Source organism: Balearica regulorum, chromosome 8 (assembly GCF_011004875.1).
Source record: "Balearica regulorum gibbericeps isolate bBalReg1 chromosome 8, bBalReg1.pri, whole genome shotgun sequence".
In the NCBI taxonomy this organism is placed as follows: Eukaryota; Metazoa; Chordata; class Aves; order Gruiformes; family Gruidae; genus Balearica; species Balearica regulorum.
Window position 1 is genome coordinate 16197793 of NC_046191.1, and position 13054 is coordinate 16210846.

At 43.9% G+C, this 13054-nt stretch overlaps 1 protein-coding gene across 1 annotated transcript; it reads right to left on the reverse strand.

The window, feature by feature from the left end:
- Nucleotides 1-3431: 3431 nt before the first annotated feature.
- Nucleotides 3432-12482, reverse strand: LOC104641727 (uricase). The gene is made up of 8 exons (XM_010310470.2): nucleotides 12327-12482; nucleotides 11700-12065; nucleotides 10804-10920; nucleotides 10600-10678; nucleotides 7148-7334; nucleotides 6543-6666; nucleotides 6048-6131; nucleotides 3432-5037 (listed from the first exon to the last, which is right to left on the reverse strand). The coding sequence occupies exons 1-8, from the start codon at nucleotides 12480-12482 to the stop codon at nucleotides 4900-4902; spliced, it is 1251 nt and encodes a 416-aa protein (XP_010308772.2). The 3' UTR covers nucleotides 3432-4899.
- Nucleotides 12483-13054: the final 572 nt, after the last annotated feature.

The following is a 13054-nucleotide window of genomic DNA, read 5'->3' on the forward strand; positions in this document are numbered from 1 at the left end:
TAATATAATAATGTAACAAGGTCATTAAATTCTTTTTTGCTTAGCCCCTATAATTAGAGAATTGTTTGATTTAGTGATGTTCCTTTGGATCCCAGATGTGTATTCAACTTACTCCTGGAATAACATTAGCTGGTAAACACTGTAAATTTGGGGAATGCAACTGTAACCTCAAACACCTGGAGAGCCCAAGGGGAGCACCGTGAAGACTGTAAGTGGCCCTTGGCCTCCATGTGAAACTTTCATTGCTACGAAGGCTGCCGGTGAGTACTGGACACCACTGTTGTATTTATATGCTGCACTCATGAGCATCTTTGTTAAAGGAACAGTCAGCAGTTATCACTGCTGTATCATCAGCTGATCTGCTGATAAGGCAACAACAAATGTCTTGGCATTGGCAGGCTTGCATTCATCTCAAGATGTTCTCTTCCCCTTTTCAGATGATTGCTATAATCCAGCTGCCCCTCTACGAACACTCTGCAGTACTTGCTATGTTGAGGATGCCCCTGACACTGTAGCAGTTAAATCACATCAAAAGAGAGAGGGAAGGCTCATCGTTTGCACTGATCTCTGATTCAAGAGTAACATTGCTTTGTCTTGTAAGGGTACATCGCGGCAGGAGGAAGGAAGTAAGGAATAAGGAACTTGTAGCTGTGTTTGTCTCCCAGCTGGTGGCCAAACCGTAGGGAGAAGTGTGGAAATGGCTGTGTGCTTGGGCGTAGCAACCCTGTTTTGCAAGCATACTCCTCTTCTACTCCCTCCTCCCTTCCATATAAATACCACCTGCTAGTTTGCCTGGGCTTCTCTACCTGGAAATGTGTGTAATCTAGAAGATTTGGAAACATTGCAGGAGTACAAGGCCATTAAAACTTGAGCTTTTCCAGTCAGCTGTGGATGTGGGAATGCATGCCTTGTGCCACTCCCGAGAGGTGGCAGAGCCCCCCTCAGTACTCAGGCGCTCTGGATTCTGCTGTTACATTTCCCTCTGTACCAAAGGCTTCTCTACCCCCTTATTTTTCTAGTTTTGAGTCCCTCTGATATTGTTTGGGGTTTTTGTTTTCAGCTCTGAAGTAGTCAGATACGAGAGATACTTGTCCTCGCTAATTTTTTTTTTTATTTTCTGTTGTCTCCCTTCTTTGATTTGTCTGATGTTTGTCTGATAGTTTTTACTATCACTGTATTTCTCCCCCCTCCTCCCTCCACCCCCCTTCCTGCTTGTCTTCTAGTCTCTCTTGCCTCTGCTACCTTCTGTTCCCATTCCAGGCTGGCTCCCCTGTGCATCCATCAGGGCCTGGGCTACCAATGCCTGTCCCCACAGCAAGCATTTCGTTGCAGCAATACCTGACCTGCTATGGTCAGCTAACGGGACTGAATGATTACACTGGCTTCTGTCCCCAGGTCTGTGAAGTACTTCTCCAACTCTCCCTGGCAGGCAGCAACAGGGTCTGTGCCCCTTTCCTGCTTCTCTCCACAGCCGGTGTTTTTGTGAGCCTGGCAGAGGTGAGCTGCTGTCCTGGTGTGTCATTTGGGATGGATCTTGAAGGGAACATGGCAGGCTTCAACTCAATGCAGCTGGGAGTTTGTAAGTCCGTAATAAAACTATGTAACAACTAAACCCCAGCTTGTATTGTTTCTTATTTGATTGCCATAGATCAGTCATACACCAGCTGATCTAGTAAGTGCCATTTATACATATATATTTTTAATATATATATCTATAGTTATGGGACTAGGTGTGTGTGCATGCACTCAGGTACATGTGTGTCTTTTCCTTCTCAGCCTGCTATGAATGGTAAGGGTCAATCTCAGAATCAGAAAGCATTTTATATCCTAATTATAGCTGAGATGTGAGTTGACATTTTTGATCCTATCATTGGAGACATTTAATAGGTTTCCTTTCTAGATACAGCTGTGCAGTTTCCAGGAAGAAGATGACTGGCTGTTTTATGTACACAAATATAGTGGTATTCTAACTTCAAAAGTATTTATATTGAGATTTCTAGCCAGAAAGGGGTTTTTTCGTCACTTTAAGTCAGCACAGTTCAACTTAGAATCAGGATTCTGTACTCCTGATAAAAACAAGATTTAAAAAGACAACTTTAAAGAAGAAAAAAAAAAAAGCTGTAGTAGTTATTAAAAACTGACAGGTTTAAATGTGTGTTGGAAAGCAGGTAGCCTTGAATACATGTAGGATAATACAGCCCGTGAAGACAGATCATTTGTACTGACCCTGATGGCGACATTTCGTCTCTGTTTTAGATGTTGACTAATGAGTTTAACTAGTGCATTTTATCTACGTGACGTTGGTTGCGCATGGACCATGATCAGCAGCTGAGGATTGTGGTTGGACTGTCCAGGGCAGCTATCAGAATTTAACAGAAACAGGATGTGAAAGAATCAGATGCTAAAATGATAGTAAGATGTTTATGCACTTGAAATACCCTGTTTCTTGGTAGGAGGCTCCAGGCCCTACAAACTCCTGGGTATAGCCCAGGACCAGCAACGTTCATGTTTTCAGCAAGAAGATGCATTTTAAATGGCAATTTTATGATCTGCTAGCTGCTGCTCATTTTCGTCAAGTGTGATTTCATCAGCAAAGCATCACAGCTGCCTCTGCATAAAACACAGTAAGCAACTTGAATAGCTCCTCAGGACAGGAACTGAATAAAATTCTCTCTCTCAATTAAAATAATGCCAGTCCATTGTGGAGACTGAATCTAATGAAGCCAATGGGAATTTGGTCAGGTTTCAGGCCCAAGTAAGTCTGGCTGGGTCCCATTGTCAAGAATGATTTATGCCATTGTTATCTGAATCTAATTGCTATATGGAACATTTGGGTGGGCTACTTCCGATTGCCTAAGTACTTTCTTTAGAAGCAATCTGCCCACGTAAGTGACTCAGGTTTGCAGTGCTGCATGGAGCTGTGCCGAGATGCCTTTAAAGACTTGCTGAATGTCTGCATGTCTGTGGAGGTTTATAGAAACCACATTGCATGAGTGTACATGTGTGCTTGTTGCCATGGGAAAGTCTAAATAAACAGCTGCTTGCTGCTTTGTGTCCTCATTCTGCCATGAAGGTTAGTCCTCTACTACCTTACAAGCCCACAAATGAAGCACAAATAGTCACAAAGGAAACCTTCCACCTAATGCAATAAATTTCTCACAAGGTAGAAAGAAGTGGGTTGTGAAGATCTGCCTTGTTTAGAAACAGGTAAATGCTGAAGTGTTCAGTAAGATCCTTTTTCATCTATTTTTTCCATCTATTGGTAGTCAACTGTCATTTGGAACAAGAGTGAGGTAAAATCGGCTGAACTAAAACGTAATTCTTTTACTTACAATGTTTGCATTTACATATAAGTAGTAAATGGTTTCATTTCTTATTTGGTAAATATTCAAATACTAGTTTGGTTTTTGATGTTGCTCTTTATTTGCCCTTAAAAGATACATTAATAAATTACAAGCACCTAAAAATAGCAGAAATAGCAAGACATAAGCCCACAAGTACAATACAACACAATCTAACAAGGTAAGAAGGAATGACCCCGGCAAAAGCTAAAATGTTGTAAATGAAACTTTCAGAGCTGGCTAGTGAGCAGAGAACAGCCTATCTGGGACGGCTTCACCCTGTGGTGTCATTTGTCCTGTTGTTTTCCAGGAGATCTCTCGGGCCTGTGCGCAGCGTCTTCCCTTCGCAGCTGTTACGTCCCGCTCACCGAGGCAAGTTCCTATCTTGCAAAGCACCTCAAAACAGCACCTGGTGCCAGACATGCTCCTCGGTTTTGGTGTCTATGAGTTTAATGATTGTGCCCTGCAGGTCTGCCAATCTGAGAAGGCACAAAGGCAACTGAATTGTAGTTTTCAGGAGTAACTTTGGGCGCTTCCCACTGGATTTGCACTCTGTCACATGGAGTCTGTGAAAATGACGCTCGGAGAAAATGAGAGCAGCAGTTAGAAGCTGTCAGAAGTTGAGCAGGACTTCTGTTGCAAGTGTGGTAGCCGCGGTTTGCGAGAGGAGAGTTGTTGGGTGTATAGTTCCATCTCTATGTCCAAAGCGATCACCTGGGGTAACTAAAGTCAGATACGCATTGTCTGCCTAGCTGTCTTCTTACCGCTCCCAAAAGTAATAGTGTTACTTAAGTTGACTCCTGCCTGCTCAGAAGTCATGATGAGATTATTAGACTAAAGAAAACTATTTAATTAAACTTACAGAGATAGCCCAAAACCTCAAACACCTCAGTGATTAATATAAAAGTAATTATATAGTAACTGTATAGCCCAATGAGTAGCAGCAGCAGCCATGCAGTCAGAATACATGCAGAGATATTAGTCAACAGCTGCAACTATTCACACCACAAAGGAGATATGAGAGATACTTTTTTTTTTTTTTTTTTTCCATTTCCTTCACAAAGAAATCAGTGTCTGACTGATTCCCTATTCAGTGACTGGGTCAGAACCTCAGCTCTGTAGATCAGTGTGGCATCGAGGGGTCATGACAGGTGACGTCAGTGAAACATCTGGTCTCGTGCCTGTATATTCAGTTTACTGAAGGAACATTAATAAATAGAATATACAGAGTTGCTGATTTTACATGTGAAAAACATGTTACAGGCATTATCGAATTAATTGTTTCATTAAGAGGCCTGGGAATAGCTGGTTTAAAAATTAATTGACTATAATGTTTCCAGCTGGGATTTTCAAAAGAGTGTAGGGGATTTCAATCTGCAAATCACACTGAGATTCAGGGGCAGACTTTGATTTCTGAATTCCTGAGGGTCCTTCAGAAGTCCCAACCTCAGGAGTTCATAGAGGGAAACGTAGTCAGCAATGGAAGAGGCCAATAAGGAGTATACGTTGATAGGAAAGCCATACTGTTATCAGGAAGGTGTGAGTGTAGCCAAGAGGTTTAGTTTCCCTGGGCAGTTGCCAGTCCAAACTGACTTTGCCTCTCGTCTTTTAGAACATGGCCTTGTGCTTCTAAGAACTTCTTCCTGCCAAGCGTGCAAGCGCAGGAGCCGTAGGGAGTTTCCACTGGAACCAGAACCTGAGGGGGATGAGCACAAACACAGAGGTCATTTCTGAGACAGGGATGAGCCAGTACCATCACAGCAGAGGCTGCAGCTATTCACCTCCCCATAAAATCACACCCAGGCCCTTTCCTTCTCTTATGAACATCAGTGGTAGAAGTGGCTGTTACCTCAAGGGAAAGTGGATCTATAATGTCCACCTGAAAGAGGGCAAGGGTAGGGTAGGGTGGCAGCAGTCACAAGTCTTAGGGAGGGAGCGTAGAGGATAAACAGACTATAGACCATTGATGCAAAAAGGAGAAACCCCGTTTCTCTCTCACGTGAGGATAACAGAACAGACTTTCAGCTGGACCTGGCTGTCACCTAGAGCAGCTGTGGAGGGAAGAGCAAATATATCTCATTCCCTACATCTCCCACCCTCTGCCTGATCCCAGGCTTATACCTTGGCCACTGTTGGAGCAATCTGCTTTGGCTCCTGATGGCTACAGAAACGTCCCTTCACCGCTCCCTTAGAGCGCTGGTCTCCGGTCCCCGAGGGTCAGTCTGTGGTGTAGCTAACCTGCTTGTAACCCTGCTCCACCAAGGATGCTCCCTGGCCTCCGTGGTGCTGCCAACGGAGCGGAAAGAAGAGCCGTAGCGGGCTAGCTTTTCACGCTGCCTGGCTACGTGAAAGGAAGCCATGAGACATTCCGCTTGGTTAAAACTGCACAGGTTGGCATTACAACTAAACTCAAACTCAGTGGAGAAAATAGGAATGATTTTTCAGAGGTAGTCTTGGTTACAGACCCCTTTGACCTCCAAAGCATTCCACTGGGCTCCTTTAGCTTTTTATCACCTCCACAAGAACGCAATTCTCCTTCTTCTGTAATCAGCGTAAATCTCTCTGAGAGGGAAGGTGGAGCTTTCACTGGGGCTGGGGGAGAAAGTTTGCTCCCTTCAACTCTGTGCTGTGCAGAACTGCTGCTATGCTTTAAGGCTGAGTTTTTCTAAAGAGTCCAGGCAAGTTGTGTTTGGAGCATTTACTTACTTCTTTGTCGTTCGTCAAGCCTAGATTCTTCATGTCTACGACATTGTAAAAAGTGTTGTTCAAGACGACTTCTATGACCTGTACCTGAAACCATGAAAAGGGGTGAGACAATGAATTGTGGCACCTTTTCAGCCAGCAGCCTGGCAGTCTCTTCACTCACTGTAAAGAAAAGCAACGCAATCCCCCACCTCCCCTATATGTACAGTTGGTCAAACGCAATCTATTGAACGTGTAGACAATCTTGTAGCACCCCTTTCACTTTTACTCATGTCCTGCCAAGCACTGAGTGATATTCCCCCCCATTGTGTTCGCAGCTGGGAAGCAGCATATGAACTTCTGAGTGTGTTCGTATTTTTTTCAGACCATGTAGCCAAACTGTTTCCAGCCTTACTTAGAACTGCCAGAGGAAATAGTAGGCTCACTTTGGTCTTCTCAGTGGTCTGATTAACATTCCCTATTGTTTAAGTAAAACATCAGCAGGAGGAAAGAAGATACCTGTGACACTTTGGAAAGGACGAGCATCTGGATACTGTTGACAGTTTTCTGGTAAGAAGGTGAATATTCCCCACAGTCAGGTGGCCCAGAAAAGGCTTCAAGGATACATTCACGGATTTTGTTCCTAGAGGTAATACAGGTTCTTATAAAAACTTGAATCAGCTGTCTCTGTCTAGATCCATAACGTTTTACTGTGGAATTTTTTTTTTTATTTATTTTCTCTGTCTTTTTGACAAATACGCAGCACATGGGATTTTACGGAACAATTTCTTTGTCCCATCACCTCCAAATTCTACCCCCTGCCCCCCCCAGCTCTATAATTCACAAATAGATGTTTTGCTAAAAGTATTTAACCAAGCAGTTTGTTCTCCCACAGCGTTCTGTACTGAACACGGACCCGCGCGTCAGCGAGCGGCGTGCCCCAAGGCGTGCCTCTGCCTCCCCCCCAGGTGCTTGCTCAGCACAAGGGTGTGCACGGCCACGGGGGTCTGTGGGAGCGGCTGGTGCACAGCAGCTGCAGCCCTGGCCCTTACACCCGCTCTGTTGTCCAGAGGGGCTTTGGGATCATAGATTAGGTAATAAATATGACTTGATTTGATGTATACCATATGCAGTCAAAGTCAAAATCCTTGCATTCGCCATATGACCATTTGCAGAAGAGCTCTCCGCATAAAATCCTGTCCTTCCTTTCAGGAAGTGTGGTGTATTCATCCTTATAGAAGCCTTCAAATCCAGACTGGGTTGTCTTCATAAGTTTCAGATCTTTAATTCCAGCAAAAACAACCAGAGGACCTGTGATCCAAAAATACGAGACAATATGATGAGCTCCTTTTCAGGCAGAGACGGAAACCTGTGGGTGCGTACTTGCAGCGACAGCTCCCGAGCCTTGAAGCGGTCTCTCCAGGACTCGCTCATCTCCTTCTCTTGCATGCCTAGCGACTTTTAAAAATTATGTTCTGCACACTCATGTTGGCAGAAAGGTAAGAAGCAAGACAGAAACTACTGACATCAGAGCTCAATCTAGAAAACAGAGAATCCCATCAAGTGACCTGCAGTCAAGGAGAGCTGTGGACAGCCTTTATCTCATCCCCTTGGGGCTGGGACATGCATTGGGTTGGCTCTCACTGCTGTGCCAGTTCAGGGACTACTAATTGCTCTAAAGGGAAATGAAATAGGCTGCTAGTGCTGCGGTGTACAGGAGAGGTGTGGTGAGCCTTTTCTAACAACAGAGACTGTACTCAGTCAGAAATTCGCTTTACATACCCATCCTGTTGTGAGTTTTGCATCTGCAAGAAGGAGAGGGCGAGGAGCCAATGCAAATCCCCGCAGTTCAGCTAATTGGCAGGAACTGGCACGGGTACAGATGCCACCCACAGGTTCAAACTGACAGTGGTTTTGCTCTTAGCCACTATTTATAAAATGTGCTGCTGTAGATCGCTGCTGCATGGGTGGATTAGCATCTTCTAAAGACAAACAGTTGTGCCCTGAACTTTTTCTTCTGATAAACCTTTTGGATGGCAGCTAAACAATTTCAAGCGGTCAGTCCTTCAGAGCACACCAAACTGAAAACTAAAAATTTCACTGACCAGAGCTGCCAAAACAGCAGATTCAGAAAAAACAGAAACTTTATGGCACGCAGGTTTATTCCGAGCCTGCACAGACAGTCAGTGGCTGAAGCCCAAGCTGCTGTTTCTGTGCCGCTTTTGGTGCTCACACTAGCTAGTTCAAAATTAATCCTGGAACACGCCTGGTGCATAGGAATGCTGCCTTGGACCGGGAAGATTGACGGACTTTGTCTTTAAACCGTGTTTTTGCAGGAATTTATACTGGAAATAATTCCACTGTGATGGATATTTCTAAAAGGCATGATTGTTTAGTGGTTTATGTTTCTAAACTGCTCTGTCACTGGAAATTATCAAAACTGCATTTTATCTATTTCTTCTCTTGTTTACATTCATTATTGGTTTTGAATGAGTCCAAGGAGGTGTATCTATAATTTTGGCTACATCCCCCTGTCACTTACTAAAGCTTTAAAAAAAGTTAAAGAAGAGTCTGTCCTTGGACAGGATATTCTGGGGTTTGTTCAGATCTTGATGAATTCGTTGCTTGGGTACAAGATTGTAATACACAGGTATTAATGTAGTGCAGATACTATCAGTGAACCTGGAGACACATTTATCTCATATTCAAATATATAGCCTGGTTTGAAGGAGCTCCTGCAAGGAATGATTTACTGAAAGGCTGGCTGGCTGTGTAGCAATCGACCTGAAAGTCGCACTGAAGAACACAACGCCTAGGCGAAGTTTTCGAGGTGAACAGCTCGTGCTGTGCAGTCAGTATGTTTTGTGCTTGTGCTGCCTTTTCAGTTGTCAAACGTTGACTCTGTTAAGTTACTTATGATGATTTCAGGTTCCAAAAAACTCTGAGCCTTTTATCAGCAGATATAATGGCAAAAAATAAGCCTATAATTCTATTAAGCCTCACCTGGTTTCTTTTAATGATGATTCTTTTAAGTGTTAAAAGATAGGATTAACTGAGAAATAAATTTCTGTGTCTGGCTGATAGGTGCATAGGAGGATGCTAAAGATAGAGAAGGTTCTCTTATAAGAAAAATAAAAGAGATTTGAAAATCTTCTCTTTGGTTATTGTTCACCTAGGCAGGGAATCCTAAAGAAACAGCTAAAGGGCTACATGAAGGGAAGACTAAGAAGGAAAGGCAGTTGGTTCAGTAAGCCTTAAAGGCTTTTTCTTTGTGTAGAACCCAAAATTGCAGAATTTCATGCTGAATTTTCAAGGTGATGAAAAATTTAATTCAGTCTGTACATTAAGAGCAGCAGCTTTTCAAGAAAGCATAAACTCTTTTCTTTTTTTTTTTTTTATATATATATATTAAGGTTTCTTTCTTATCATTTTCCAGAAACGAAAGTCAATACTATTGAGGCTGCCCAAAATACAGCAGTAGTCAACATTACTAGGAACATTAAAAAAGATGAGGCCAAGAGGCACTGGAGACCTGTACGGGCTCTCTCTTTTCTTTCAGCAGGAGCAGGGGGGCAACGCTGGAATGCGCCTTTCAGAGCCTGTGTCCTGTCTGCAAGTGAAGCTGGTCTTGCTGCTGGCCCTAACCCAGGCACGTTAGGAAAACAGGGGGAGAGAGAGGGTAGGATGGGAATAGTTCTAAGCTACATTAGGGCAGTAATAGATAGATACCAACCCAATGCCTAAAACCTCTCGACCCACGGAGTGGAACGATGTAGTGGTCTCAGCTCAGTTCCCAGTAGGCTGAGAGATGGGTTAAGTGAAACGCCAACACAGTGGGATTGAACTTACACTCTTGCTGTGAGTCACAGCAAGAAGAGATAATTTTTACATTCCCTTTGGAATGCCAATTTATGGACAGACAGTTGAGCTTGAAAGCCCATGTCTTTTAAGTATCATAAAACTCTTAGTGAAGCCAAACGGTGCTTTCTTTACGTGTGGTGTGCACAAATAGTAAGCACGCTCTGAAGTATTTTCATGTGAAAAACTGTTTGCACGTAGACCTGAGTGCTCGCGACGTTCAAGCCAGCCTGGCTTGGAGCAATGAAATTGCATCTTTCTTAGAAATAAAACCAAGGCACGTTGACAGGGTTTTGAAAATAACTGCAAACAAGGCAATTGGCCTACAGCAGTGTGGTTTCAGGATACATTCTCTATAGGGCGATGATAATAGTGAGGCTGCAGAATATAGTATAATGTAAAAAAGTAAGCAGGCTTTTCTCAGAAGGCTATTAAACCCTGTGACAACATATAGCAGTCCTGCTGGATGTGCTGTTGTAACCATTATACGTTTAGGATACATGTACAGATGTGAGCTATGCTAGTTCTTCAGCCACGTCTCAGAGATCAAGGACTGCAAAATTAGACTATGTAAGTATTCTTTGGTTTAGGCCTCTGGAGCGGTTTGGCTGTGGTGTAAGCCCTGTAACACCTCGAGCTATCTCTAAAGCCATCTTCATCTCTCATCGGCCGAAATATTTACAGAGAAGTAGGGGAAGTTGCAAACTCTTTTTCTCACCGTTTCGGCACTGCTCAGCTTCACAAAAGCGGATGCCATCAGGAACGCATATGAACGAGTGGATGTGGGGAACACCATTCTGCAACATAGAGCAGACTTGTAAGTAAAAGTGCAGTAAATGCTATCTTCACTTGAAAACAGGAACTAAGAGAGTGACAAATGGTTCCAGCATAAACAAACTGAATGTACTGGTATTTCAGTTACCTCGTGTAGACGTTGCCATGGTACTTCCTGAACGTAGGTTTTGACGTACGCCACTTGGCAAAATGTTGTCATGAAGTGTTTGCAGATATCTATAGCAAATTGTTCTAAAGTGGGGATCTAAGACACAAACAGTATTATTAGAAAGAAGCAATTGCCTTGTGTACAAAAGTAGATTGTTCTGGTTGTTGTAAATATTTGGGAAGGATCAACGTTGTTAAAAAAATACATATTTTTCTCATTTCTGGTTTTTTGCACTGTGCCTAGACATTGATCAGCTTGCAGCATACGCTGCAAATAGCAGTTGTGGAGTCACGTCAAAAATCTCCCATTCTGTGGTATAGCGAGCTGCAGTCCTTGGACTGAGACCACAGAAGCCTTATGCTTTGAGGACATAATGCTGAAATAATCACTGTGATATTCTGATTAAGCTTTACAGGCTAAAGATTGGATTTCATTACCAAGACAGAGAATTTGGGCTACAGATTGGCATTACGATAGATGCAACTGAGGGAGGGAAGAGCACAGTTAACAGAATTAAGAGGTCTCACATACTTTGAGACCTTCTGTTTAAAAGTGCTGTATAGGAATAATGCAGTATAATGTGCTGTTAAATTAAAAAAAAAAAAAAGATGGATCTTATATGACAAATCTACAAAAAATACTGCTAGCTCTGTGAGAAAAAAAGGCTTTGGAAAACTAAGGAGGAGTCCCCAGGATAAGCACTGGAGGAGCAAAAATTCTCTTCCAAATCACTGAAGGTGACTTCACTGCCAATCTGACATGCCAATGGAGGGAGAGAGTCTTCTGATGCATTTTGAAAATAAAAAGTTAGTATAACAAACACTTCCAAATGAAGTCATAAGAAACAGCAAGGCTAGTTAAAAATTTAAAAGTACCCCATTTTTTTTGGCCAGGACAAGGACAGTATTCTTTATGGTGTCTGTAGGTATCACAAGAGAGTTGTTTCCATCCAGGTACTCATGAGCAGAAGTCAGCCGGAGATGCGTGCACACTTCTACTTCTTTAACGAAGTGCTTCTTCCCTTCTCTGTGAAGGCGAAGGAACTTAATTGTGTTCTTGCCATATTCACAGTTGAGGACTTCTATATCCTTAATCTGCAGAGAAAATATGTGACAGTTGTAAAGGAACTCGGTGGAAGCATGAGTTGTGCTCAGTCCATGAAACACAGAACAATGTCTACGGCCTTTATTTCTGTGGTTACCTGTGATATTGAAAATATTTCCATTATAAATTGCAAAGTCCTGATAGGAAGAAAAAACGCTTTAGGAAGCTATTATTACATTAGTAGCAGCTGTGATGGAATTTTAAAATTTCATGGGTGCGCAGATCATGTAACATGAGTACCAGTGAACTAGTCTCTCCCGTTCGTTATCTTTGGATTAATCCTGACTATTTAGACCTTCACCGAGTCATCCCCCCACTGTCTCTTTTTGAACGCAGAGCGTCGCAGCGCATTCAGTCACCACAGGTACAGCCGTGCAGAGGACGGGCAGTATTCACACCTGTGCCCTCCGCAGTCGCTGCCCCGCGGCTGGCTCTGCCAGGCTGGGCTGCGCCTCTCCAGGTACACCGCCTGATTTTTCCCGGCACCAAGGACAGACTTCCACCCCCTCCGGCTCCCAGCTCTCGCAACCGCTGTCAGGCTCCGTGTGCGCCATGCGCTGAGCGATGCGCCGAGCGATGCGCCGATGAGCCCTCCCTCCTCGGGCAGACGCTGGCAAGGCCCAGCGGGCGCTCCCATGTCCCCAGGGCTGCGCCCTGTCACGCACGCAGGGGCTCCGAGGCCAAGTTGGAAGAGCTGAGCATCAAAGCGATTCTTCCGTGAGGGGCCGGAAGGTTGCTTTGCAAGCAGGCAGAAGTCCCAAACAGAAGATGGAAACAGCCGTCGCGTTCTTGGCGTGTTGTGCGGTTTGTTACCCCTTCTGTCCACGTTGCGACTCCCCAGAGCAAGAAGAAAAGCCGGACCGAGCTGGGCTGGTTGAAAGCATTTCCTCACAACTGTGTTCCAGTTCTGATCTCCCACAAAAAGGGATCAGAAGCGTGTCTGAGTAGCAAAATTCAGGCCTTGCTCCACACCTGCAAAATCCTGGCTCTCTGGGATCGTTGGTTTTGTTTGGGCTAAGCCCCATTCAGTTTTATCCTGCTTCTGTTGAACACACCCCATTGACACATCTATGGCAGCGCTGGGGCGGCTATCGTAGAAAGGAGACAAAATACAGTGAGGATTTCT

What these genes read in the sequence shown, in the direction of transcription:
- LOC104641727 (XM_010310470.2), bottom strand. Translation starts at nt 12,482, where the DNA reads ATGGCGCACACGGAGCCTGACAGCGGTTGCGAGAGCTGGGAGCCGGAG. An exon ending in CATGGCAACGTCTACACGAG is followed by an intron (nt 10,679 to 10,803) that starts GTAACTGAAATA and finishes TCTATGTTGCAG; the next exon opens with AATGGTGTTCCCCACATCCA. An exon ending in GCTTGACGAACGACAAAGAA is followed by an intron (nt 5,038 to 6,047) that starts GTAAGTAAATGC and finishes CATCCCCCTCAG; the next exon opens with GTTCTGGTTCCAGTGGAAAC.